The sequence below is a fragment of the Dermacentor albipictus genome, chromosome 6 (genome assembly GCF_038994185.2).
Source record: "Dermacentor albipictus isolate Rhodes 1998 colony chromosome 6, USDA_Dalb.pri_finalv2, whole genome shotgun sequence".
NCBI lineage: Eukaryota > Metazoa > Arthropoda > Arachnida > Ixodida > Ixodidae > Dermacentor > Dermacentor albipictus.
In genome coordinates, this window is record NC_091826.1 from 48267022 (window position 1) to 48294972 (window position 27951).

General features: G+C 47.4%; 2 protein-coding genes and 1 pseudogene across 10 annotated transcripts in view; 2 read left to right on the forward strand and 1 right to left on the reverse strand.

Moving 5' to 3' along the window:
* LOC139061064 (E3 ubiquitin-protein ligase RNF217-like) overlaps positions 1-27951 on the forward strand; it is a 344621-nt gene that overhangs the window by 221745 nt on the left and 94925 nt on the right. For 5 of the 9 annotated variants that reach the window (XM_070540516.1, XM_070540515.1, XM_070540513.1 and 2 more), the window contains exons 2-3: positions 6799-6934; positions 8084-8290. The exons of 3 other annotated variants lie outside the window; for them this stretch is intronic. In XM_070540516.1, coding sequence (XP_070396617.1) covers positions 6799-6841 — 43 coding nt within the window. In that variant the 3' untranslated portion in view covers positions 6842-6934; positions 8084-8290. The remainder of the gene's footprint in view (positions 1-6798; positions 6935-8083; positions 8291-27951) is intronic. One more of the 9 variants, XR_011515155.1, reaches the window with a different exon arrangement.
* On the reverse strand, positions 17013-17182 carry LOC139047160 (U2 spliceosomal RNA; annotated as a pseudogene).
* Positions 18246-20116, forward strand: LOC139061060 (tigger transposable element-derived protein 6-like). The gene has a single exon (XM_070540505.1). The coding sequence runs from the start codon at positions 18429-18431 to the stop codon at positions 20085-20087; it is 1659 nt and encodes a 552-aa protein (XP_070396606.1). The 5' UTR covers positions 18246-18428; the 3' UTR covers positions 20088-20116.

A 27951-nucleotide genomic window follows, 5' to 3' on the forward strand; every position in this document is an offset into this window, starting at 1 on the left:
CATTTATATCCGCCTAGCCAAACTAGCGACCTCCATAAACACTTGGCCTAATGGGCCTTCCATTTCTGCAGCTTTTTCTGGCAGCCTGGACGAACTAGCCACCCCCGTGTACAGTTGGCCCAACGGGCCTTCCATTTCTTCTGCTTTTTGTGGCAGCCTGGCCCAACTATCCGCATCCGTAACACTTGGCGTAACGGGCCTTCCATTTATTCTGCTTTTTCTGGTAGCCTGGCCGAACTAGCCACGTCCGTATACACTTGGCCTAACGGGCGTTCCATTTCTGCTTTTTCTAGCAGCCTGGCCGAACTATACACCTCCGTAGCACTTGGCCTAACGGGACTTCCATTTCTTCTGCTTTTTCTGGCAGCCTGGCCGAACTAGCCACCTCCGCATGCACTTGGCCTAACGGACCTTCCTTTTCTTCGGCTTTTTCGGGCAGCCTGGCCGAACTTGCCACCTCCGTATACACTTGGCCTAACGGGCCTTCCATTTTTTCAGCTTTTTGCTGGCAGCCTGACCGAACTAGCCACCTCCGTAACACTTGGCCTAATGGGCCTTTCATTTCCTCTGCTTTTTCTGGCAGCCTGGCCGAACTAGCCACCTCCGTATACACTTGGCCTAACGGGCTTTCAATTTCTGCTGCTTTTTTGGCAGCCTGGCCGAAGTAGCCTTCTCCGTATGCACTTGGCCTAATGGGCCTTCCATTTCTTCCGCTGCTTCTGGCAGCCTGGCCGAACTAGCCACCTCCGTATACACTCGGCCTAACGGGCCTTCCATTTTTCCAGCTTTTTCTGGCAGCCTGACCGAACTAGCCACCTCCGTATACACTTGGCCTAACGGGCCTTCCATTTCTTCTGCTTTTTCTAGCAGCCTGCCCAAACTATCCACCTCCGTATATACTTGGCCTAACGGGGCTTCCATTTCTTCTACTTTTTGCTGGCAGCCTGGCCGAACTTGCCACCTCCGTAACACTTGGCCTAACGGGCCTTCCAATTCTGCTGCTTTTTCTGGCAGCCTTGCCGAAGTAGTCACCTCCGTATACACTTGGCCTAACGGGCCTTCCATTTGTTCTGCTTTTTCTGGTAGCCTGGCCGAACTATCCACCTCCGTATGCACTTGGCCTAACGGGCTTTCCATTTCTTCTGCTTTTTCTGGCAGCCTGGCCGAACTATCCACCTCCGTATACACTTGGCCTAACGGGCCTTCCATTTTTTCAGCTTTTTCTTTCAGCTTGGCCGAACTAGCCACCTCCGTATACACTTCACCTAACGGGCCTTCCATTTCTTCTGCTTTTTCTGGCAGCCTGGCCGAACTATCCACCTCCGTATGCACTTGGCCTAACGGGCTTTCCATTTCTTCTGCTTTTTGTGGCAGCCTGGCCCAACTAGCCGCCTCCGTAACACTTGGCCTAACGGGCCTTCCATTTATTCTGCTTTTTCTTGCAACCTGGCCGAACTAGCCACCTCCGTATCCACTTGGCCTAACGGGCCTTCCATTTCTACTGCTTTTTCTGGCAGCCTGGCCGAACTTGCCACCTCCGTATACACTTGGCCTAACGGGCCTTCCATTTTTTTCAGCTTTTTGCTGGCAGCCTGACCGAACTAGCCGCCTCCGTAACACTTGGCCTAACGGGCCTTCCATTTCTTCTGCTTTTTCTGGCAGCCTGGCCGAACTAGCCACCTCCGTATACACTTGGCCTAACGGGCCTTCCATTTTTTCAGCTTTTTCTTTCAGCCTGGCCGAACTAGCCACCTCCGTATACACTTGACCTAACGGGCCTTCCATTTCTTCTGCTTTTTCTGGCAGCCTGGCCGAACTATCCACCTCCGTATGCACTTGGCCTAACGGGCTTTCCATTTCTTCTGCTTTTTGTGGCAGCCTGGCCCAACTAGCCGCCTCCGTAACACTTGGCCTAACGGGCCTTCCATTTATTCTGCTTTTTCTTGCAACCTGGCCGAACTAGCCACCTCCGTATCCACTTGGCCTAACGGGCCTTCCATTTCTACTGCTTTTTCTGGCAGCCTGGCCGAACTTGCCACCTCCGTATACACTTGGCCTAACGGGCCTTCCATTTTTTTCAGCTTTTTGCTGGCAGCCTGACCGAACTAGCCGCCTCCGTAACATTTGGCCTAATGGGCCTTTCATTTCCTCTGCTTTTTCTGGCAGCCTGGCCGAACTAGCCATCTCCGTATACACTTGGCCTAGCGGGCTTTCAATTTCTGCTGCTTTTTCTGGCAGCCTGGCCGAGCTAGCCTCCTCCGTATACACTTGGCCTAACGGGCCTTCCATTTTTTCAGCTTTTTCTGGCAGCCTGGCCGAACTAGCCACCTCCGCATACACTTGACCTAACGGGCCTTCGATTTCTTCGGTTTTTTCGGGCAGCCTGGCCGAACTAGCCACCTCCGTATACACTTGGCCTAACGGGCCTTCCATTTCTTCTGCTTTTTCTAGCAGCCTGCCCAAACTATCCACCTCCGTATATACTTGGCCTAACGGGGCTTCCATTTCTTCTACATTTTGCTGGCAGCCTGGCCGAACTGGCCACCTCCGTAACACATGGCCTAACGGGCCTTCCATTTCCTCTTCTTTTTCTTGCAGCCTGGCCGAACTAGCCACCTCCGTATACACTTGGCCTAACGGGCCTTCCAATTCTGCTGCTTTTTCTGGCAGCCTTGCCGAAGTAGTCACCTCCGTATACACTTGGCCTAACGGGCCTTCCATTTGTTCTGCTTTTTCTGGTAGCCTGGCCGAACTATCCACCACCGTATGCACCTGGCCTAACGGGCCTTCCATTTCTTTTGCTGTTTCTGGCAGCCTGGCCGAACTAGCCACCTCCGTTACACTTGGCCTAACGGGCCTTCCATTTCTTCTGCTTTTTCTAGCAGCCTGCCCAAACTATCCACCTCCGTATATACTTGGCCTAACGGGGCTTCCATTTCTTCTACTTTTTGCTGGCAGCCTGGCCGAACTGGCCACCTCCGTAACACTTGGCCTAATGGGCCTTCCATTTCCTCTTCTTTTTCTGGCAGCCTGACCAAACTAGCCACCTCCGTATACACTTCGCCTAACGGGCCTTCCATTTCTTCTGCTTTTTCTGGTAGCCTGGCCGAACTATCCACCACCGTATGCACCTGGCCTAACGGGCCTTCCATTTCTTTTGCTGTTTCTGGCAGCCTGGCCGAACTAGCCACCTCCGTTACACTTGGCCTAACGGGCCTTCCATTTCTTCTGCTTTTTCTGGCAGCCTGGCCAAACTAGCCACCTCCGTATGCACTTGGCCTAACGGGCCTTCCATTTCTTGTGCTGTTTCCGGCAGCCTGGCCAAACTTGCCACCTCCGTATACACTTGGCCTTACGGGCCTTCTATTTCTTCTTCTTTTTGTGGCAGCCTGGCCCAACTAGCCACCTCCGGAACACTTGGCCTAACGGGCTTCCATTTCTTCTGCTTTTTTTGGCAGCCTGGCCTAACTAGCCACCTCCGTATATACTTGGCCTAACGGGCCTTCCATTTTTTCAGCTTTTTCTGGCAGCCTGGCCAAACTATCCACCTCCGTAACATTTGGCCTTACGGGCCTTCCATTTCTGCTTAGAACTTGCCACCTTTGTACACACTTGGCTTATGGGCTTTCCGTTTCTGGTGCGCTTTCTGGCAGGCTGGCCAACTTGCCACCTCCGTATACACTTCGCCTAACAGGACCTCCATTTCCTAGGCTTTTTCTGACAGGCGGGCCAAACTCCCCACCTCCGCACACACTTGGCCCAAAGGGAGTAATGTTTGTAGTGGTTTTCTTAGCAGGCTGGCCCAACTTAGCACACCCGTACGCAATTGGCCTAGCGGGCCCTCCGTTTGTTGTGCTTTTTGAGGTAGCCTGGCCGAACTTTCCACCTCCATACAGGCTTGGCCCAACAGGCCCTCCATTTTTTCTACCCTTTCTGGCAGACTAGCGGAACGTGCCACCTCCGTACACACCTGGCCTAACGGGCACCAGTTTTCTGTGCTTTCTCTGGTAGGCTGGTCAAACTAGCCGGACTTGCCGAAGGCTTGCCGAAGGGGCCGGATCCTCCAGCACTTTATCTAACGGGACCAATGTTTCTGGTGCATTTTCTGGCAGGCTGGCCCAACTTACCACCTGTACTCACTTGGCCTCATGGCCCTTCCGTTTCTTGTGCTTTTTCTGGCACGCGCGGGCCGAACTTAACACCTCGGCATGCACTTATCTTAACGGGACCAATGTTTCTAGTGCTTCTTCTGGCAAGCGGGCCCAACCTGTCACCTCCATGCGCAATATGCCTAACGGGTCTTCCGTTTCTTATGCTTTTTCTGGTACGCTGGCCGCACTTGCCACCTCTGTACACACTTTCCCTCGTGGGCCCTGCGCTTCTTGTACTCGTTCTAGTAGGCTGGCCGAACTTGCCACCTCCGTACACACTTGGCCTAATAGGCTCTCCGTTCTTGTGCTTTTTCTGGTAGGCAGGCCGAACTTGCCACCTCCGTACATACTTGGCCTAATGGGCCTTCCGTATCTTGTGCTTTTTCTCGCTTGCTGGCCAAACTTGTGGCCTGCGCATGCACTTGGCCTAGGGGTACCAATGTTTCTACTGTTTTTTTGGCAGGCTGGCCTTACTTGCCACCTGTACACACTTGGCCTAATGGGACTTCCATTTATGGGGATTTTTTTGACATGCTCGCCAATCTTGCTCCCTCCATACACATTAGCGCAACGGGCCCTCCATTTCTTATGGTTTTTCTGGGAAGCTGGCCAAACTTGCCACCTCCGCACACACTTGGCCTAATGTGATCGATGTTTCCAGTACTTTTTCTTGCAGGATGGCCCACCTTGCCACCTGTACACACTTGGCCAAAATGGGCCTTCCGTTTCTTGTGCTTTTTCTGGCAGGCTAGCCAAACTTTCCACGTCCATACACAGATGACCTAATGAGACCTCCGTTTCTTGTGCTTTTTGGGGCAGGCTGGCCGAGCTTGACACCTCAGCACGCTCTTCGTCTTCTGGACCAATGCTTTTATTGCTTTTTCTGGAAGGCTGGCCAAACTTGCCACCTGCGTATATACTTCACCTAACGGGCACCCCGTTTCTTGTGCTTTTTGTGGTGGCTGGCCAAACTTGCCACCTCCTAATACAATTGGCCTAACGGGCCCTGCGTTTCTTGTGCTTTTCCTTGCAGGCTGGCCGAATTTACGACCTCCGTACAAACCTTGCCCATAGGGCCCTCCGTTTCTTGTGCTTTTTCTGGCAAGCTGGCTGAGCTTACCACCTCCCTCCGTACACTTGGCCTACCGAGCGCTCGGTTTCTTGTGCTTTTTCGGGCTGGCCGGCCGAACTTGCGGCCTCCATACGCATTTGGCCTCAGGGGCCCCCGTTGCTTGTACTTTTTCTGGCCGGATGGCTGAACTTGCCACCTCCGTACAGACCTGTCCATTCACTGTAAGTTTTCGCACATACGGCTTCAATAGCTGCAGGCTGTTATCCCTGTCCCTAATTGTGGAAAATGCCACCCGCTTCTCACAGCTCCTCGTCATGTGACCTATCCCTTTACAGTTGTAACAACTCCCTTCCGCGCCTCCGACACGCGTGCGCTATCAGCGGGCCCTTCGTTTCTTGCGCTACATTTGGTGGGCCACGCTCTTTCTCCTGATGCGTGCTGGGGAATTTGAGGTCAGTGGTTTGCAATTCCTAGAGAAAGACTTGTTACCTTTTCGCTTCCCGGTACCAAATCGCGCTTTCTCACTCATCTCTGATCGTCGTGGCATACTGCGAGAACTTCGAGGTGTGCAGCAATGTTCGCCGAATTTTGCCGCTCTCTGTTCTTGGCCTTTGAAATCCCCGTGAAATAGACCAAAGTCTCTGAACAAAGCCTTCTTAGCCCTGTCGTAGTCTCGCGCTTTCTTTTCGTAGAAGCGGTTCATCAAATGCTAGTGATAATAAATGCAATCAGCGCTGGTAATCTCTCGGTCCACATGCCCCGGCTGACACCCTCTTTCTTACTCACTCGTTCAATACCGACGAGGAAATTGACTATATTCCCTGAAAGTGTGGAGCTGGCGTCGCGCTATCTGCCATCTAAGTACCTGACTTTTCCACTAAAGCTCTTCCATCCTAAGAGCATGCCATTGCGCTGCCTCTCGTTCACACCTCTCGTGTGTTTCTGCTCCCCACTTGCGCATTTCTGCCTCTTCACTTTCCTGCCTCTCACGCATTTGAGCTTCACGCTTGCGCCTTTCTGTCTCTTCACGTTCGCGCCTCCCTCACCTCTCTACTGCTTCAAGTTCACGCCTCCCCTCTCCTCTGCATTTTGCTTTCTTTCAACAATGATTTTCCAAGCCTCGTCAGCTTCATTGACTGTCACTTCTTGTGCCTTCATGACGTCGAGAACTACTGCTTTCGTTTTTGAGGAGCCGGAGGAAATGCCCGACTCTTCGCAAGTTAGGTCCATCACTTCGGATTTCGCCATAGCGAATTAGCTCGCCTTCAAAATTCACCCTTCCTTAAAACTGACATTCGCAATGTAAAGATGGTGAATTTTCAAAACAATGCGCACAAGAAAACACAAGCATGCTCTCCTAGCATTGGCATACTTGTACTAGAGAGAGTTCTGGTGACATGAAAAGCAAGCATCGGGCACTATACAGCCCGTCTTTATCACTATCATCAGGAGACTGTAGAATTTCTCCTTCGTCACGCCGTTTCTTATGCAATAATTTTTATGTCCTCACCAGCCTCCACTCAACACCTCTCCTCATTCTGCGAAAGCTCGAATTGTTATTTTTTTCCTTCGCAGGGCCAACGGAAATGTCTGGAACAGCCGAAGATGTGGAACATGACTGCTTGTCCGTAAGACTCAGGTGGCAGTGACTGAGTTGCCTTGAGTGAACGATGACGCGTGATCAGCACACGAGACTGCTGCACCTCTGCCGGTGAAGCATTCTTTGCTTTGAGGGATCACGAGACGCAGCAGTCTCGTTGATAACGCGCATGCCGTTCTTGACCTGGAAGTAACGGGCAGGCAGCGTTAACGAAAGGCAATGCGGGCAAACTAGATGACGATTACTATTGTAGGAGAAGATAAGCCCCACAGGGTACAAACCGTTGTAAGAGTGCAGACGACAGACGGACGGACAGACAGACAGACACACTCGCGCACAAGAAGATAAACAGAATACTCAAAATACAATATGTTACGGGAGAAAGTCTGACATATATTACTGTTTCAATATGTAATGAAGTTTACATCAAAATGTGTCACTATTATCAGACAAAAACTTCACAGTCACTTGTTATCTCTGTATTGAGCTACTACTAGTTCAATTCGTTGACAAAAACGAGCCCTTTGGTTGAAACTTTCACACCGTACTGAGGCTTACCATTCCCTTGTTTTCGTTTTTTTTTCTGTGCACTCTTTTGGGCAGCACCAGACACACGTGGCTTACCCCTTACGCTTTGAGTTACAGCGAACGTTGTAAAATATGAGACACGTGCCGCTTATATTTCATTGAAGAACGGGCGTTTGACATTTAGTTTAAATTACGGCGTAAGATACGCTGCCGCGCTTAAAAACAAATACTTCGCTGTCTGTTTATTGCACAGTGAGCTGTGTCACGAGGGGACACAGTCAGTAGAGAAGGGACACGTCACTCAAAAACAAATAGGCGCGTTCTGCAACCAGCAAGAGTCAACTTGTTGTAACAGGGTGTCATTTGAACAAAAAAAATTACAAATGTTATTATTCCTTGTGAGTCAGTCATAGGCATTATTAGACTCTCGTTAATAATGATGAGGATGTAATTAATTTTATGTTGAAGTTATGAGCTAATGTAGCGAATTTATTAACACAAGATGTCTTCAAAACACTGATATTGTAAAGTCAATGTATACCCATATAACCAGTTGCCTCGGCACCGAAAATTTACCGGCCACCTTCCTGTGTAAATTACATAAAACTTAAGAAAAAGAAAACTTGCAGATGCATCTACGTATACATATGTATATCTATCAGAAATGACATGCAAACTTCCTCTCTCACCAAGATACTTGGTCACGTTTTTTTCTTCTTATCCGTCCTGCAGGTCTACATCCGCGTGAGCTGCTCTATTCAACGCCGCGCACGCTCTATGCGACGGCGTTCCCGTTACTTCCCTCAGCAACTTATCATCGTCGCCAAGCGCATCCTGAGAAAAAAAGAGATAGGCGATGGGAAAATGCCCAACCTACAATGGGCGCTGTCAGCACGGGATTTCCTACGTTGCTATTGCAACAGCCATGACTTGTGAAAGGTGAGTCAAGAGTGCAGCAATGTCACTATCCCCTGAAAAAAGAATTCCTCAGGAGACACGGAATGTGTGGTCTAGCATCTAAGCAATTCAAACACCTAGAATCACTCGTAACATGGTTAACCGAAACTCTGACCGTAGCATAGTGAAATGATCATTTCACTCGACCTTGCGCCGTGACTCAGGCAGTTGGACGGTTTCACTATACACCTCGGACTGAAGCAGCCATTGCGTTTGAATGACACTCCACGGAGATTCCCGGTTCTCCAGCAGGGTTACAGTTGTCCCTCTAAAGTGTTGTTTGTCGCCACTCGAATCAGCAGGCTCATACTTATAAGCAACTAACGGGCCAGGAAGTTGTCTTTGTGTTATCGTTCGCAGTTTGTGTTATACGCAGTGCAGTGGTTATCTTGCGAATACAACTCTTCTGCTCTGAATCGGTGGACGCACACGCAAACACACCTGTGTGCAAGCACACTCACACACGGATTAAGAGAGCGGGGAGACCACTCCAAAACATGACGACGTAAGACATTTTCACCGTCTTATCACACACGTCTTCTTATCTCCTTCCCGCTGGTGCTCAGAGAAAGGCATGACAGCCTCAGTCAGTCAACGTCGCTCCCGACTACTCATAGCCCGCCTCAATTGCTTTGGCTCATCGCGGAGGGCCCAACCGCTGTGTGAAGCAGTTTGAGTACAATCGCTTTGATATTCAGCGATCTCTGCTTCGGTTCCACCGTAAACAGTATGTTTTCGCGGCAAAGTGGAGAGCATGCATCAGTATAGACGCATTGGGAGGAATGACGGGCTTCTTGTCAACGTTTAGGCACAAATATTCCTAATTTACTGCAGGGATTCAAGTGTTCATTGCAATATCTGGCTCAGTGGTGTAACGATGCGCAACTGCTTTATCGTCGGCTGTATAGCACTGGAAAGTCAGCGTCAGCTAGTAAGGCTCAACTAGTGAATCAGCTCGTCCGATTTTGGTCAACAAAGCCAATAAAGCGCGCTCTGAAAGTGATATCGCCGAAAGAGACTGTCCGAGAAAACGTCCCCAGCAGTTTCTCAATTTCTGGAGTGATTGCCGAGAAATTCGCGGTAGTTATTCTTAGTCAGGTTTCGATACTCGGGCTGTATGCCCAGAGTTGTTATTCAACTACGGAATTTCTCCGAGAAAATCATCGGCGCTCCCTTCCATGACTTCATGCCGCTTCGCGGTCGATGCAAACTTCCCTCTTCATAAACCGACCTCCACATTACAAACTATATAGAAAGCGCGCTTGGCTCACACGCAAGTGAATCTGTCTTGCCGGTGGGCGGTCACTCACCTCCACAATTATCTCTCTGACTCTTTCCGTGCGTCTTTGCAGCGCAGCCTCACGTGGGTGTCGCGAGAGCTTCGATAAGACGTACCTGCAGCTATACATTCAGCGTGTGCGATAACAAAACGCATGCGCCGTATCTGAGAGCGGACAATTCAGCCCCCGTGCATGTTCCACTTCGTCCAGACTTCCTGTAATGTAATCGGTGAGAAGGCACAGAACAAGAAGCGTTGGCGGTGGGCCCATTTCCGGTGCGCTGATATTGTGCTGCTGAGAGTGTCTCGGAATCGAAAGGTGAACCAGCTTCTTGTCTGAGGTGTCTTTGTAGATGTCGTAATTTATATCGGGAAACCACCCTTCGATAATCAGAATTCCTTCTCAGCCTTTCTGTAAATAAATCCCCCCACTCTCTCTCTCTCTCCATCATCTTTACCTAAACCATTTATTTGCTTCATGGGGCCCCTTGATGCAAGCCTCACACATTGCATGCTTGTATGCGGGGCAGTGGTATCACATGAACTCCGTTGAAAGAGAGGATTTCCAAATTCATTTTAATCAGACCTTTGTACAACATGCTTCCCCCACAGATGTGATAAAAAGGAGGCAATCACTGCATGTTTCTTGACAAAGGTCACTATCATGGGTGGCACGTTAGACACTCAGCGGTTAAGCCAACACATGAATATAGTAAACACACTGGTGACCATAATTAGTATTATACTGTTTCAGTCAAATAAATAAGGCTAGGCGAAAGGTGTAAAGCAATAAATGCAATGTCATGACATCCGAGAAACTAATATATGGGATCCGACACCGTCCAGAGTCATCCATTGCACACGTCCTTAAATATTTGTTTCTGCCGCAATAGAATTCAGCTATCGAGGCGTCTTAACGTTTCCGACGACAATTGTCATCATTCGCATCAACAGCATAATCATTAATATCATCATCGTCATCGTCCCCATCATAATCACCATCACCAGCCTATTTGATGTCCACTGCATCACCAGAGCCTCTTCCAGAGATCTATAATTACCCCTGACTTGCGTCAGCTGATTCCATCATAATTTACTCACGTCACCTGATTCTTTGCCGTCCTCGGCTGCGCTTGCCTTCCCTTGATGCGCATTCTCTTATTCGAAACTACTACTCGTTATTCTCTCCAAGCATCACGTAGCTCGTCTGAATGCATTTTCTTCCTCTTGATCGTAACTAAAACACCGGCTACACCGTGTCATTCTTTCATTCACGCTGCGCTCCTTTCGAAGCTCCTGCCTGTCACTTTCCATTCCATTGCTGATTGTGCGGTGTTTATCAATACCTTCGTTATCGATCCACTAAGTTGCAGCGATACAGATAGCGCTGACAGAATGCAGCGACGTGTGCGCTTATCAGTGTAATGATAACGGTACAGCTAGTCCAACGTGCTACAACGTACATTTTAGTCAGAACTGATATGTAGACTTTCATTAGTTCAAGTGGTGGACGAGCCCACAGTGGCTGACGCTATACAAAGTATCAAATTAGTCAAATATTGAGTGAGTGAGTGAGTGAGTGAGTGAGTGAGTGAGTGAGTGAGTGAGTGAGTGAGTGAGTGAGTGAGTGAGTGAGTGAGTGAGTGAGTGAGTGAGTGAGTGAGTGAGTGAGTGAGTGAGTTAGCTAGTTGGTTAGTTAGTTAATTAGCTAGTTGGTTAGTTAGTTAGTCTAGTCAGTTAGTTCATTAGTTAGTTAGTTAGTTAGTTAGTTAGTTAGTTAGTTAGTTAGTTAGTTAGTTAGTTAGTTAGTTAGTTAGTTAGTTAGTTAGTTAGTTAGTTAGTTAGTTAGTTAGTTAGTTAGTTAGTTAGTTAGTTAGTTATCGCGCAGGTTATCTTTAAAATATTCTGAGTGTTCAGGTGCTGAAACCATGATATCGAGGCCATCTTAAGATGACCATGAGAGCAACACAATGTTTCACCATATTACATTTCTTTACGCATGTAAGGTCTTCCTGATGTTAGGGTTCTTGACTTGTTGTAGTCTTTATCTATCATAGGCTGAATACCGGAACACGAGTGCCATTCGCCAAGCGTGACGCCGCTAGGTTCTTGTAACCGACGTTAAATGCACAGCGGATGTGGTGTCCACGGCCCACGGTTCCGTGAATAGCCCGACCGGGACCGCTTCTGTTTTTTCTTTTTTCTCGCGAGATCCGTGGGATAGGCGCGCGTCTTCCAAAGCGGATCCTGTTGGCGACAATTTCACAGCAGCGGGGGGATGGGGGTGGGGCGGCAGAGAAGGAAAGGGGGCAGGGCGCCAGGCTTGGAGACAACGGAAAGGAAGCCGGTTCCAGTCGTCCAACTTACGCGCAGCGCGTTGCGTGCAGCACGCTCCGCTAGTGCCCAGCTTTCCCGGTGCCAGCAGCGGTTGCAAAGTGGTCTTTCGAATTACGTGAGAGGTGCCGGCGCAAGCCAACAAACCTGTAGACCGTTTTCCAAAAGGAAAGCAGCCTGTTAGGACGCCAGTCGTTCGGACACAGCTTTTGACATCCCCTGCATCGAGCCGTTGTGCTCGAGTATCGAGTATGTGCTCGAGTATCAAGATGAAAGATGCTGCATGGGTAACGTTCCAACTTGTGTTGGTTTCGGCCTTTCGGTCCATCCACTTTACAAGCGAGCACAATCGAACGCCTTTATAAAGAAGTGTGGGGACCTCCAGTACAATTTGTTATACTGGTCCCTTCCCTGTAAATGTCGCACACCGCACAGCTCAAGATATAACTGGGGGACAGAATTATTCCTTCGTTATACGGCTCATTTCGTTCTATAAACGTTCGCTGTATAAGCGCTCTGCTGTATACGACTTGGTAAGTCTGACACCAATCCACAGCCGTGACCTTAGTTCTAGCATGAATTGCTTTTAGCTCCCGTTGTCGGCGCCCTTCAAGTGGCCTTAAGCCAGAAGTCAAAGCATATGGTCAAAGCCGTTACCGAGGCATCAAACGAGAGTATCCGGGCAACCATTCAAAACCGCATTGCATACGCTAGTTACTTCCCAAACAAGTTACAAAAAAGATTGCTTCCGGGTTCTTCAAAATGTTTGTTCACAACATCACTCAAGTTGCAACTTCTAAGTACACTGAAGTTCTATTTGTCACTTCCAGTAGCGAACGTTCAAAAGGCAGATGCAGGGCACTATAGACTTGGTTGTCATCCTTTGGCGCTGATACAGCGTTGCCTGTGCTCTTTTCAACGCCAGCTGTCATTGAGGCGCCCCCGGTAGCGTCCTGCAGCGTTCAAAGCCGGTAGCATCCGGTGCACCGCGAATGTCTCTGTTCGGCCGACACGAGACTTGCAATGAGGTTCTACCTGCGACAGGAAAGTATTGCGTCCATATGGACCAGTGCCTAGTATGGCGTGGTGCGGTGTGGTGTAGTAGGGCGTGCTGTTGCCAACATGCACTACACCCAAATTAAGATTGTGGCTAGGTATCACCTACAACCAATCTGCTTTGCCTGTAGCCATTTCATGCTTACATCTACTCTCGATTACGGTATAGTCAGCGTTTTTTTTTTCTTTGTGACCCTCTAGAAAGAACTGGCAAAATGCAAATCGCCTACACAAATGCTTACGCCGTGACTAAAGGTTATAAAGTCAACTCTTCCTTCTCTTCTTCATTCTTAATACCCTGTGGACATACCAGTCATACACCCGTGTTTCAAGGACCATTATAATGTCACTCGTGGTCAACATCATTCGATGCTTCAAGTAACATTAAGCTGAACGCTATAGCTTTCATAAATGCTGGGTGGCAAAAGTAATGACATTTGGATACAATTGCACTCTGACGAAACGTTAAAGAAGTTGTACAAGGCGAGAGCGTTCTCGCATAGCATTTTTTAAAGGAATGTCTAGAATTTGTGAACTTTCTGTATGTGGGAGCAACACATCTGCAAAAGTGCGCCCGAGTAAACGAATGTTAAAAATTGAAAGAAAACTAACTAGAGAAAGAAATCACCGCCCAAGCACTTCGTACAGATGGTCAACCAGCGAAGCTGAAACGTGCTAACCGGGCTTTTATCACTGGCTTAATCCCGACGGTGCATTAAAGTATCTCAATTATTGGTTATGTATTTGTGTTTCTTAAGGATGTTACACACACGTTCGGCTACTACAGAGAGAACGACGTCAGTGACGGCATGCCCGCAGTTCGCCGTTTTCGCTTGCGAGTCTTGAAAATTAAAATACCTCAAAATTAAATCTGTCCGTCACATCAGACAATGAATGGGGCTCAGACCACCTTAAGCAATGGCTCATACACCGGTCAACGCGGCTTCGCCATTACGACGACAGAAAAGACAGAAAAGTGAAATTCTACGCTGGAATTCGCGTTATCAAGGTTCCTGCGGTCTACGGGGCTTCACTATAGACTTTAAGAACGCCGCCCCCTACCGCTCCATAATGCATGCGCTTTGTTAGTGCTCGTCTCGCTTTCTCTCTATCTCCCCCTTCCGCTCTCTTTCTCTTTTTATCCCCCTTAACCCTTCACCCCGTGCAGGGTAGCCAACCAGAACTACCTCTGGTTAACCTCCCTGCCTTTCTCTGCATTCTCTCTCTCTCTCTACGCTGGAATGATGCGCGGCAACGGAGCCAGCTCTGGAAGACGGCGACGACGTTCGAGCCATTTCCGATGATGATATTTTTCTCTACACAGGCGCGAACAGACAGATTTTCGTTTAGCATAGCCGCATAAAGCTTCGCTTTAAAACAAGCATTGCGCAGCAGGAAGAACAGCATGTCTTAGCTTTCTACAGTATCTAGTTTTGAGGCAAGTAAACAAACAAACATACGCATAGACAAGTGCAACAGTAAAAAGTTAGCATTACAATAAAGACGGAAGAAGAAAGGTGTTTGAATGGTAACAAGGAATACAATTACTAACGCTTATTACACTCAAACAATTAGTTCCTATCACGGAGCTCATATGTCATATGCACCCATTTCACAATCGCTGAAAGTATGTTCTATCATCGCCACGAATTCTTCTGTAGACTGCACCTATAGTACACTTGAGCGTAAGCTTGTTCCATACGTCTATCGTTGATGAAAAAAGCGCTTAGACGCGTCGCAGTGCGTAATAAATGGACTGATACACTTAGCACGGTTCGTTCTAGATGAGCGATGATATGGTGGCTTTAGGTAGTCGTTTTTGTTGACTGTGTTGCAGTTCATGCGTTCAAGCAATGCGTCTGCGGCTTGCTACAGTGTTTCAACATGCACACGCTAGAACGAATCAGTCACGCTTTCCTTGAGCGAGTACTTCGAATGAGCAAAGCGAAAGGCCTTGTTTGGAATTTCTTAGAGCTTTTACTGATGGAGGTCCATGGCAAATAAGTATATAAATTAAATTCGGCGGTTCTTACGGGCTAAAAATCACGACGTGGCAGTGAGACCCGCCAGAGTGAGGGGGGAGGGGCACGGCTCCGGATTCATTTTTACCACCTGGGGTTCATTAACATGCGCCTAAATCTAAGTACTCCATCGCGCCCCCATCGAAATGCGGCCGCCAGGGCGAGGATCGGTCCCCGCGACCTGAACCTTGAGACCGGCAGCGTAACGATGCCTAGCCATTGGCCTAAGGCGAGGGGTGCCGCGACAATGTTACCGTATTCGACGATTGGTCGCTATAATCTGCGCTATATTATATGATCTCGAATCATTACGAATGCGCGGAAACACTGTCTGTCACGGACCACTCAAACACAAGGTCCTTGTTATTATCGGTTATCATTGCCGACAACTTCCGCTCTCTGTAGGACGAAGACCTATCTCCGAGCAGTCTGCCAATTAACCCTGTCTTGCACGAGCAGACTTGATCGTGCGCCGGCAACTTTGCTAATCGCATCACACTACGTAATCTTCGGTGGTCGTTAACTTCACTTCCCACTTCCTTGACACCCATTTTTGAAACATTATGAGGCCACCCTTTTCCTGCTCTGTGCATAACATGGTGTGCGCAACTTCGCAGTAAAAATTTCTCGGACCATGGGATAACGCATCCCTTCAACGATCATCTCTAAAAGCTTTAACAAATAACCTACTTTGGGAAAGTTGAAGTGTATCCCTGTACTATCGCTTAGTATGTCATTGGGCACTTGTTTAGTTCTGTATTATTTCATTCAACTAATTTATTGAGGCTTGTCTTCAACTGCTGCGAGTGCAGAATCTTGTTGCTGCTTCTTTTTTCTGTGTTGACTTTTTAAGTGTGTTTACGAAATGCGCTTTATTGTCGGGACGTTTCTTCTTTTTATGAGTCACATCGTGTTACTATCTTTCGTTATTGGATAATTTAAGGCTTGTGGATATGTCAGTGAAGCAATACTTTTCAACATTTTCCAGGGATATCCAAATAAATTGCTCAATAACTTCACTTATCCATCTTAATATCCGCAAGAATATCACCTACCCCCGTTTGCCCTCTTATTCATACCACTGTTTGTTTTCGTTCCATTGTTTCAGTTCATTGTCCTTCACTACTTCTCAAGCTTGAACCTTGTCTTCCAAGAAACACATCTAACCTCGCTCATGAATATATCAATTAAAAACACGAGATTAGCTTCGTAGCAACTTTGTAACTGCTGGGTATACTGAGAAGAGCACACGTCCGTTCCTGGAACACATTATTGTGAATTCTCTCAATCATGCTACTCAGACATTTAGCCTTTCTGTGAGTTCCTCGAACTGATTAGATTTATTAACAAAACGTCGTTTTATGCATTCACGCACAAAAGTAACTGTAGCGCCAATGCATTTCCCCGCAAACTTTGGGAATTAATAAATATCTCGAAACTGGCGTCATCCTGACAATTCTTTCCAAGTGCATCCGTCTCGCGAACTGTACGGCTAGAATTTGTAGACTGCAATATGGGCCATAAGGTAATTAAATAGAAAGTTTTAGAAAGTTAGAAGATTTGTTAGTTAGCCAATTATGCATCTCAATTTATTGTGCAACTAATGTCCACCTCTTTGCGTAGACTATAATGAACTATATTGAACTATAATTGTGCTATCTGCCACAGGCTACCTTTAAAAAAATTTTAAAGTGTTCGCTGAAACATCCGATACATTGTCGTCGGTAATTAGTAAACGCCTGCGGCGAATTGAAGCAGCGCATCTCCGGGAGTATGTCTGCGATATGCTTCTATGTAGTTGCCGCTTAAGGGATTAATATGGTATTATTATTATTATTATTATTATTATTATTATTATTATTATTATTATTATTATTATTATTATTATTGTTGTTGTTGTTGTTGTTGTGTATATTTAAAGTGGTGCCTTCGGCTTCCCCTGTTCTCCAACATGATAACTATGCTCGAAATTACGTTAATAACAGGAACAACGATCAAAATAGATGGCGAGATCATTTTTAAGGTAGATCCCGACGGTAGGGCAATACCGTGCAGACCGCGGCGGAGGTGAAGCAGGCTTGAAGCGATCCACCAACTTGCAAAAGTAAGTTCCATATCTTGGGTCCAGGTATCACATATTAAGCCGATAAGAACAGATACTACGCTTTGACCAGCGTCGGCCATGTCTGCGTTCACACCGCCATCTCTTTGTCGGTGTTTCAAACGCCTGCGTATCTCAGTATCTCCGTTCTCTCCCTTCCGCTAACCCGTGGTGGTTGTCCTGTAAGCGTGCCCCCCACCAGGGGGGGCACGCTTACAGGACCACCACCGTCCATGTGGCCCCGGTCCCACAATCTTGACACGTTTCACTGGAGCAGCGACCAGGTTTCATGGGGGAGTTTGTGGCTAACCAGTTTTGTGTGGCTTGTGTTGTGTGTGACCGCTTGCGGTGTTAGAGGGACCTCACAACAATTACTGCGCTGTGGGGCGTCGACCAATGGGCGGTCGCCTTGGCTACGGTGAAGCGGAGTGTGCCCTCGGAGTGCGGTGAGGTGCGTGTCTGTTCTACGTGCCGGGATTCGTTGATAAAAGGTGTCCCGCCGCGTTTTGCAACACTACATGGGTATGTATACCACCCCGTGCCTCATCATCGTCCGAGGCTCAACATGGTGGAGGGGCGACTATGGTAGCGCCTCGCCTTCCATTTATGTACAGACGGCGTTCGACGCACGACAGTGGACAGTTGGTCATTAAGGGGCCCACATACCTTCTCACATACCTTCGTTCACCTTCACAGAGGGGAATGACACTGAAGTTTCTTTTAGAATACTTTTTTATATTTCAGAACGTCACTAGCGGCCAAATAAACATAAACTTGGAGCAAACGTACAGTAAATTAAGCACCTGTGGACACAGTATAGGCATAAAACATGAGAACTTGCGTAGTGGAGCAGGCTACGTCACTTACGTAGCTATACTTTACAGACTGTACAGCTACCCTTCGCACTTTCTGAAGAGCCTTGTAAATGCGAAGAAACTATATTCGCTTGATCCTAATGCTTCATTTGTTATTTTGATAATCAACGCTTCATAACGTGTTATGTGATGTCAGGAACTTGCTAACTTGAGGAATACAGGGATGTGAACATTGCCTTATATTAATGACGATAACGGTTATTCGTTATTCGTAAACTATTCTATACAGTTGAATCCCGCCACAACGAATACCGCCACAACGAAATTTCCGCGACAACGAATAATTTTTTATTCCCCGGGAGTATCCTATAAGAATTAATGGCCTAAATTTCTCTGCACAACGAACCATTTTTGCAGAGCGTTTCCGCTTCAACGAAATTTTCGCGTTCAAAATCGAAACCGAAACTAGTTTTATTGGCGAGAAGTCCAAGTCAAATCCAAAGCCACATTAAGCATGAAATCACGTGATTGCAGTTCCGCCATTTTGGCTTTGTGTCGTGGTCGCGTTGTTCACTCGCTGCCTTTCTCTTCGACAACGACGAGTTTTCATCCGCAGGACACGATGGCAACGCAAGTGAAAAAACGCAAAACTCTTTCCCTTGAGCAAAAAGCTCAAATAATCGCCCAAGCAGAAAGCGGAAGGAAGAAAGCGGCAATTGCTGAAGACTTCGGAATTCCTGCAAGTTCGCTGTCAACGATTCTAGGCAATAAGGACAGCGTGAGAATGGCACTTGCTTCAGGCACATCCTCGAAGCACAAAAAGGTGACGCGGCCCCTCCATGAAGAGTTGGACAAAGCAGTGCATGCGTGGTTTGTGGAAGCACGAGCCAGCAACGTCCCCCTGTCCGGAAGCATCGTCCAGCAGAAAGCCTTGAACTATGCATGCCTGCTTGGCATTGATGATTTTAAAGCCAGCATTGGCTGGCTAAACCGTTTCAAGGCCCGCCATAACATCGTTGGAAAAGTGTTGTGCGGCGAGTCAATGTCAGCAGACGTGGACGGAGCAGCTGCTTGGAAGGCGAGTAACATGGCCGGAATTTTAAGCAACTTCGCGCCTGCAGACATTTACAACGCCGACGAGACCGGGCTATTCTACGAGATGTTGCCGGCTAGGACGCTCGACTTCAAGGGGCAGCGCTGTCACGGCGGCAAACACAGCAAAAAACGCATCACAGTGCTGCTTTGCACAAACATGGATGGCTCGGACAAGCGTCCGCCGTTAGTCATAGGCAAAAGTGCCAAGCCGCGCTGTTTTAAGGGAACTCGTAGCCTACCTGTGCAGTACAAGGCGAACAACAAGTCATGGATGACCCGCGCTATTTTCACCGAGTGGATGATGGCATTCGACCGCGACATGAAGCGGCAGGGCCGTAAAGTTTGCTTGCTTTTGGACAATTGTTCAGCGCATCACTCCGACGAAGTCAAGCTCACTAACACGGAGCTGAGGTTTTTCCCTCCCAATTGCACGTCTGTCTTACAGCCTCTCGATCAGGGCGTGATTCTTAGCCTGAAGCGCGCTTACCGCGGGAGGTTAATTCAGCGGCTGCTTTTTAACACTGAAACCGGCCGAGACACGAAGGTGGACTTGTACGTGGCACTGCAGATTATGTCTGCTGCCTGGAGCACACTGGGGCGCTCAGTAATTGTGAACTGTTTCAGGCACGCCGGATTTGCCGAAGGTCGACCCGTACACTCTGCTGGCCTAACACCAGGCGTTACAGACGACGACGAAGAGGCGTCACCGGCTCCGGGGATCGCGGCCGCCTGGAAAACGCTGGGAGAAATAGGAACCGTGCCGCCTAATCTCGAGCTCGACGAATACATCGGCGCTGACGCTTGTGTTGTTGTTCACGAAGATGTGAGTGATGAGCAGATCATAAAAGCTGCCCGGAATGATAAGGACTCTTCCGATGAAGAAGACGACGACGTACAGGAAGCGCCGGCTGCGGCAACCGCCGTACAGGTGATGGACGCTTTTGATGTCATCAGGAATTTCGTTGCTGTCCGAGACGACGATGTTGCAATGGGTTTGCTGACCGAGTGCGAAAATCGCGTGACGGCGTTGCTCGCCGTGAAGCGTAAGCAAACCAAGCTTACAGATTTTTGGCATTAAACGCCTTTGCTGCTGCTTGGGCAATTCTTTCTGCGTTTCACGTCGAATTTTTGCGATAACGAAGTTCCGCGAGAACGAATTTTTTTTCGTGCACCGTGAATTTCGTTATAGCGGGATTCAACTGTATTCGATTCCATTCTATTATCTTCTGGCACTATTCGATTCCTATTCGATTCGGCCTCAAAAATCACTATTCGCACACCCCTAGGTATTCCGGGGGGAACAAGAATAACAAGAACAAACTCGGTGCAGTGATGTGGCGTTCGTCGAAAATTCGACCCAGCCGCACAATCAGGTGTCTCCTGAGGTGTCGCTGACCGGAAATTCTGGAACTACCTGTAAAATGAGACGATGGGAGATACAAGCACGGCACTGGCGGTGTGCGGAGTTACAATATGCGGAGTTCTGAGGTCTGAAATAATATTTAAAAGAGTGTCGAAAACTGTGGAGCGAATAGCGACAAACTAAACGGAAACAAGAAGAAAAGCCTCGTTGATCTCGTCCTCGACAGTGCTTTCCCGAAATGATCGTTCAGTTAAACTACGATGCCCGGGCGCGTGCGACGTCCTAACTGCTAGCCCCTTAAGCTGCCCGTGAGGCCTCTGTTTCTGTGCCCGTTAACCTTTGAAGTAGTCTCCGTGAAACCACTGTACCTTTTTTTTTTCTTTTTTTAAGTTCATTTACACATCGCGCGATGCATTTTTTTTCTTTTTCAGTTTTTTTTTTCTACGAGACATGCACCGCGTGGCTTTTGACATTGCGAATATTCGTTTCCACACAATGAGACGATGAAGTCCGACGGTTCATCCTCCACGTCCTCTGTTTCACCTTCATCGTCTTGCCTTTTTTTTTTTCGCTTTTTCATAGACGACTCCTTTCCCCTCCCCAACTAGCGAAAAAGTCACGACGTTCCGCCTGTTGCAACAAGACCGCATCTTTTCTGTGTTTCATTGTTTTAACGCATGCTTACATTTCTTTCTTTCTCTCTGTTGTCAACCTGGAAAAGGCGCCGCAAATGCGCCAGCCATTCATGCACGCGTTGGAACGCGCACTTGCAAGCCCGATGCGTTATCTCCCACACGCAGCGCCGAACAAACGGCCATTCTATGTTCTGCGGATTCTCTAGAAAACGGTCTCACTTGACATTTTCGGCGCGTTGGTCCACTGACGTCAGTGTTCCGCTACGCGCGTTCGATCATGTTGAATGTGACAGAGAAGGTTGTTTCGCATTGACTTTTAAGGTAAACAGCCTACGTCATTTCTTTGACATTTCTCTCTCTCGCTCTCTTCCCTCTCTCATTGTTTCTTCCGCGTCCCAGCTGTGAAGACAAGCCTGGCGAATTGCCGTCTTGGAGTTGAGATGTGCGGACAGACGCAGAACTCCCGCCTTCTCACAGAGGGAGCCACGCGCCAGGTCACGCACTCGTAAGAGAGTGTGCGAATCTAATGACCTGGCCTCTGAGATGATCGAATCTATGAAAACGGAGTGCACGATATCGGAGGCTACGCAGAACCTTGTATCTCAACAGTAACAGCAGTAGTGCACCTGAGTCGTTGCAGGCAGGGGGAACTGTACAATATAGATGTAGACGTAGATATAGAGAAACATCTCCAGCCTATCAGTAAAGCTTAATATAATAATAATATTTGGGGTTTTACGTGCCAAAACCACTTTCTGATTATGAGGCACGCCGTAGTGGAGGACTCCGGAAATTTGGACCACCTGGGGTTCTTTAACGTGCACCTAAATCTAAGCACACGGGTGTTTTCGCATTTCGCCCCCATCGAAATGCGGCCGCCGTGGCCGGGATTCGATCCCGCGACCTCGTGCTCAGCAGCCCAACACCATAGCCACTGAGCAACCACGGCGGGTTATCAGTAAAGCTTATATCGTTCTATCTCTACAGTATAGGCATGTTTTAACTAAGGGATAAAAGATCAAGAAGATGTAGGCACATTGCTAGACTGACATGCGAATGTATATAATACCTGATCAGCTCAAGCAGGCTACGTTGGGTGACCGTTTCTCACCCCCACATTTCGAAGGGGGATGACGACAGATATGAACGCCTGCGGTTGACTGGTCAGCGATCGAGACAAACAAGAGACGTTTCGAGTATTAATGAGGAGAAAGCAGGGAAGATTTTACAAAAATTGAGTTACCTAAGTATTCTTAAGTGAAATGAAGAGTTACACGAAAACTTGTCTGGTCGGGAATGCTCATAGTCAAAGGTAAAACGGACGCCGACCAAAAAAATGAAAGAAAAGGAAACAAGGCGTTTCGTCTCCTATACGAGAGCCTTGTTCACACTGAAAGCGAATGAGAGAGGGAGACGATTATGTGCGTGAGAACTGATGATGCAAACAGCGGGCACAAACGGAAGGAAGGCTGCCGCCACTGCGGTTCGGCGTGGTATTAGTGGCCTGGAGTAGCAATGACTCGAGATGCAACCGCGAGGTTAGATTACTTTCAATGGCTAGCACGTGCGCGCTACCCAAGTCAACGTCGTGTCCTTCTGACGCAGAACGCTCGGCAAGAACTTTAGAAGATACTTTTTATTTTACATCATAGCAGTGTTCCTTGATGCGCCCTCGAAAATTACCCGCCTCAGTGTTGTTTTTTTTTCTTTTTATTATGGAGTTTTACGTGCCAAAACCACTTATTGATGGTAAGGAACGTTGTAGTGGAGGCCTCCAGAAATTTCGACCACCTGTTGTTCTTTAGCGTGCACCTAAATCTAAGTACACGGGTGTTTTCGCATTTCGCTCCCATTGAAATGCGGCCGCCGTGGCCGGGATTCTATCCGGCGACCTCATGCTCAGCAGTCCAACACCATAGCCACTGAGCAACCACGGCAGGTCTCCTCTCGGTGTTGTAGCCGTGACTACAGCCTGCGCAAGGAATATTATGCACAACACCTGGGTGCCTTTCTTTCGAACCCTTGTCTTTGACATTTACAAGCACGTTTTTCCGTTTCTTTTTTTTTCGCTGGCACATGTGCAACGTGCGCATAATAAAATAACGAAGCACAGGGGCTAAGGCCTCACTTGCACCGGGAAGGTAAGGTATCGCAACACTTTCACGCATATCCTGCTTCATTTGTGGCTTCAGTGCAGCGTCGCTTATCTCTCCTCCCTATAGTGCTTCCTCTTCCGCGTTTGTTCCAGGACTCTCGTCCTGGACTCTCGCCACGTTTGTTCTTGTAGAGAAAGAAATGCCTGAACGAGAGTCCAGGAATTTCTTTCTGTCCAGGACTATCCAGACACAAGAAGAGTCGCTGCTGCGACTCCCCCTTGTGACCATGCCCATTGCTGGAAACTTTCGGGAATGGTGGCTGCCGGTACCCTGTTTATATTCCCGCATCGGTGCTAGGCAAAAAAGGTTGTGCAGTTCCATCACTAGGTGGCAGGCGTGTTGGTCCGCTTTCCTGTGCTGCACCTCAAACAAGGATATCTGGACGTGTCTGGCCCGCCGCTGCAGGTCTTCTTCTCCTCGGTCTGAAGAACCGCCGTCCTCGCAGATGTCAAGAGTTGGTTCACGCTTTGGCTCACCTTTAGCGCACCTTGAATTTTTGTCTGTATCCCGGCGGAGTAAGATCCACATCTTGTCAGTTCAATTTCAGTTTCAGTTTATTATTCTTTCAAGATACATAGTTGGTTGTTAATAGCATACAGGCAGCATGTTTTCTAATACTAGCTCGCTTTCGGCCTTTGCGTTTCTACAAAGTTCTACAGAAGTCATTTTCTTCGTCCTCCTCCTCTGATTAGAGCCCTGGTGCTGACCGCGTGAGCATCGTAGATCTGAGCGCGGAATCGATGCATTTCGAGGGGGTGTCATTCAGTCCATTAAACTTAATTTTTGAGGTTTTACGTGCCAGACTCCGGATTAATTTTGGCCATCAGGGAATCTTCAACGTGCCCCCTGTGCACGGGACATGAGCATTTTTGCATTTAGACACCCGTCGAAATGCGGCCGCCGCGGCTGGGACTTGATCCCGCACCCTGTGCCTCAATAACGCAACACTAAAGCCACAAAGCAACCACGGCGGGTATCGTTTATTTTGGCCTCTGTCAGTGCGTAAATTGGCCAAAACTGAATGTTGACCAGAAAAAGATTACCACTGAGGGCACCTGTGCTTTTCTTTATGAAAGATAACTACAAAAATATTGCACATATAATGTTGGGTTTTACGAATCTCTAAACCACACATATCCCTTAATTGCAAAAGGAATGACATTTTACTGTTTCTTTTGATAATTAATGTGTTTTTTTTATTTGGTCTAAGTCACATTGGCATATGTGACGTAACCTCTGGTGTAACACAGGGAAGCGTGCTTGGACCCTTACTTTTTATAATTTAAATTATGGCCTTCTCAATAACGTTGCATCCCATTTACGTCTTTTCACAGATGACTGTGTTGTATACCGTAAGATCCCTTCAAAGACTGACCACCTGACCCTTCAAAATAATCTTAGCTGTTGTTGATTGATGTAAAATCTGGCACATGATTCTAAACCCTACTAAATGCAGATATATGACGTTTAGCCGCAAACATGGTATTTACACTACTACATTAATGACACTTTCCTGTCCAAAGCTATGTCGTACAAATATAGGAATTCCGTTCCCACCAAAACTTTCATGGTCCTGTCACATTTCAATAATTTCCTACAAAGCATCGAAGACATTAGGTTTCGTACGCCGAAGCCTGCGACACTCGACTAGCACCTTTCGGAAAACTAGCGCACCTAACATCTACTCGTGCAAAGTTGGAATTTGTCTCATCTATTTTGTCTTCCCATCAAAAACACCTCATTGAAATGCTTGGGTCCATTCAAAACCGAGCTGCCCGGTTCATTTCTAACAATTACAGTCCCTTCGCCAGTGTCTCCCAATGTCGTAAGAATCTTAACGATATGCAGACACTTGAAAATCGTCGTTCTATTTCATTTTTGCGTTTATTTCATAGATATGTTCGCACCCGCACTTCATTTTCGCCTCTGGAATCTCCTCCTCGATCTTCACGACGCTTATACGCATAATCGTCTCTGCTTTAACCACGTGTATGGAAAAACTCAATCGTTCAGTTCGTCGGCCTTACCTAGATCAATTAAGCCCTCAAACGATCTTCCCGACAACTTAATTTCTTTTTTGTTTGACCCTGTACAATTCAAAAACCACCTCTGCCTGCATTAATGGCGTTAGTATTGTTGTAAGTGTTGTTTTCTGCTGTACTACTCTTTCAGATGCTCTAAATGTTGTTTTATTTGTACTACTGTTTCTTTTGTACTTGGTTATCACTTTTCTTGCCATATTCGCGTTTGTTTTTGCGTTAATCTCCGTTAATCTCATGTTATTTTTAAGCCCTTCTTGAATCAACTTTGTATTCCTTTTGCGTATTTGCCTTGTACCATTACTCCCGGTTTATTACTTCTGCACTGTATTTCTATTGATGTGCCCTCCTCAGCCAATGCTCTTCAGGGCATGTGAGGAATAAATAAATAAATACATTCCTGCAACAGCTGGGTATCTGTCACTAGATATGCCGGCTTTTATGTCGATATGAACTCATGCCAACGAGTGCAGCTCAGTTCTACGAAAAACCACGACAAAAGGGATGCACGAATGGCGAAATTCCTATTCCTACACACCCAATTCCTTCGAAATGGGTGTGTGCCACTGGGATACGAGGCGTGGGCAATGCTTGAACGTATTTGCAAACGTATGCCATAGTTCTATGTACATTTTTTCTAATGCCTTGGCACTTTGCACCATTTGTTTTCATGAATAAAGGTGTTGTTATTATTATTATTATTATTATTATTATTATTATTATTATTATTATTATTATTATTATTATTATTATTATTATTATTATTATTATTACACATCTCAGCTGCCCTCCGTTGTGTCGGGATGAAACAACAAATGCCATACAAATGCCATATAATAACATACAAATAAACAAATGCAAATAAACAAACATACAAGTAAACGCATCGCGTTTACTTGTATGGCATTTATTGAACTTCTTTGCGCAGTTCTGGAGCACCGCCGACTTTCTGTGCAATATTAGTTTACGCCGTTTTTCTGCAAATGTTCTTCTGCTATGCAAACGAGCATGAACCTGTTCGACCCGGTTTACATCTTTCTTTCTCCCCGGAGTTAAGCCGGAACCCAACCGTTTTCGCTGAACCAGAACGAAAATCGGAACGAAGACCGGGGAGAAAATAAAAGTTTCGCTTCGACACCCTGCTCCCAGGGATAATCTAGTACGCATACACAAGCAGAAAAGAAAGTTGTGACACGGAGAGCGTGGGTTAGGCAATTAGGAAACTGCGCCAATTAGTTCCTTCGTCCACTTTTGCTTCCCTTTTTGCTTCTTCCGTATTCCGTATTGTTTCTACATTTCAGTCAAGCATAGCGATTCAATCCCGCTTTGCTTTCCCTGGTTGCATTGCCCATTCTTTTTCTTTTTCCTTCTTGTTTTTTTTTCATGTGGTTGTATAAGTAACGTAACAACACTCCATAACTCAGAAAAAAGAATGTGGCTCCCATACCGTGAAACTGCATCGGAGTGTACCTACGGTAGGATTTGCGCAGGCGACTACCGCTTACTCACATGCTGTTGCCCATAAATCGCCATTCTATATGCGCGTGTCGAAAAACCTGCGCTAACCAGGGCGTAGGTACTTCACTACTGGTGACGCTTTTCGAGCAATCTTTTCCCGAGGCGCATGTCGTTATCATTCGATCAAAAAATATGTTCGAAATTCTGGGGTTCTACGTGCCAAAACCACGATTTGATTATCAGGCACGCCGTAGTAAGGGGACTCCGGAATAATTTAGGCCACCAGGGTTTCTTTAAACGTGCACCTAAATCTAAGTACACGGGTGTTTTCGCATTTCGCCCTCACCGAAATGCGACCGCCGTGGCCGAGATTCGATCCCGCGACCTCGTGCTTAGCAGCCGAACACCACGGCCACTAAAGCAACCGCGGCTGGTCTTCTTTATATGTTAAGACACGTAAGTAGCAGAAAAGTTGCATCAATGAAGTGTTTATAGATCATTTTTTAGCCTTCGTTAACCACACTCAAGTATACCTTCGCATATTGAGATGTTGGTGCAACGCACTTACCATATCTGAATGTAATGTAGACGCGGGCACTTAGGAAAGCGTGCAACCGTAAAACGTCAAAAAAGAAAAGTCTAGGCATTGCTTAAGTCAAGCATAATAATTCAGCAGGCCTGGCCTCTTATGTATACTTCTTTTTTTATATGTTTTGATCTCGGCGAACATTACTCTTGACATCGTATTCAGGTCAACAGCGTCGTCCAAGAATATGGCCGCCTTTCTCGACCCAAACATTAAGTGCCGGGCCACGTCGTCATGGCGTCGGGATCTTTCTCTCTCTCTCTCTCTCTATCTCTCTCAGAGCGCCTCGACAACCGGAAACAGCAGCGTATAGGCAAGCCGGGACAGTATCGTACACTGCACAGCGCAAAAGAGGTCTGTGCAGCAGCAGGTCGTTTCCGGCACTGTTATGGCCGGCCCACGCGCAGACGTCCTTTTGTCTGGCCGTCTGCACATTTTTTTTTGCTTGCCTCTTTCTCCTTTTTGTTTTCTGCCCCCCGCTCCCGTTCTGTCTGTTCGCTGTTTCATTCTTTGTTTTTGTTCTGGGGAATTTGCATCACCGTTCGTGGAACGCTACCAGTAGCGGTCCGAGAGGCCCGACCCTTTTTTCTCCCGACCGAAAATAGGTTGCGCTTTACAGAAGAGAGACACGAATGAACGGCAGAAGGAATCGGTGGGCCTGTTTGTGGCGCGCGCGCCAGAACGTGTCTTTGGCTGCTGTTATTT

Excerpts from the sequence above, each read along its gene's own strand:
- LOC139061060 (XM_070540505.1), top strand. The coding sequence starts at position 18,429 with ATGAAATCACGTGATTGCAGTTCCGCCATTTTGGCTTTGTGTCGTGGT.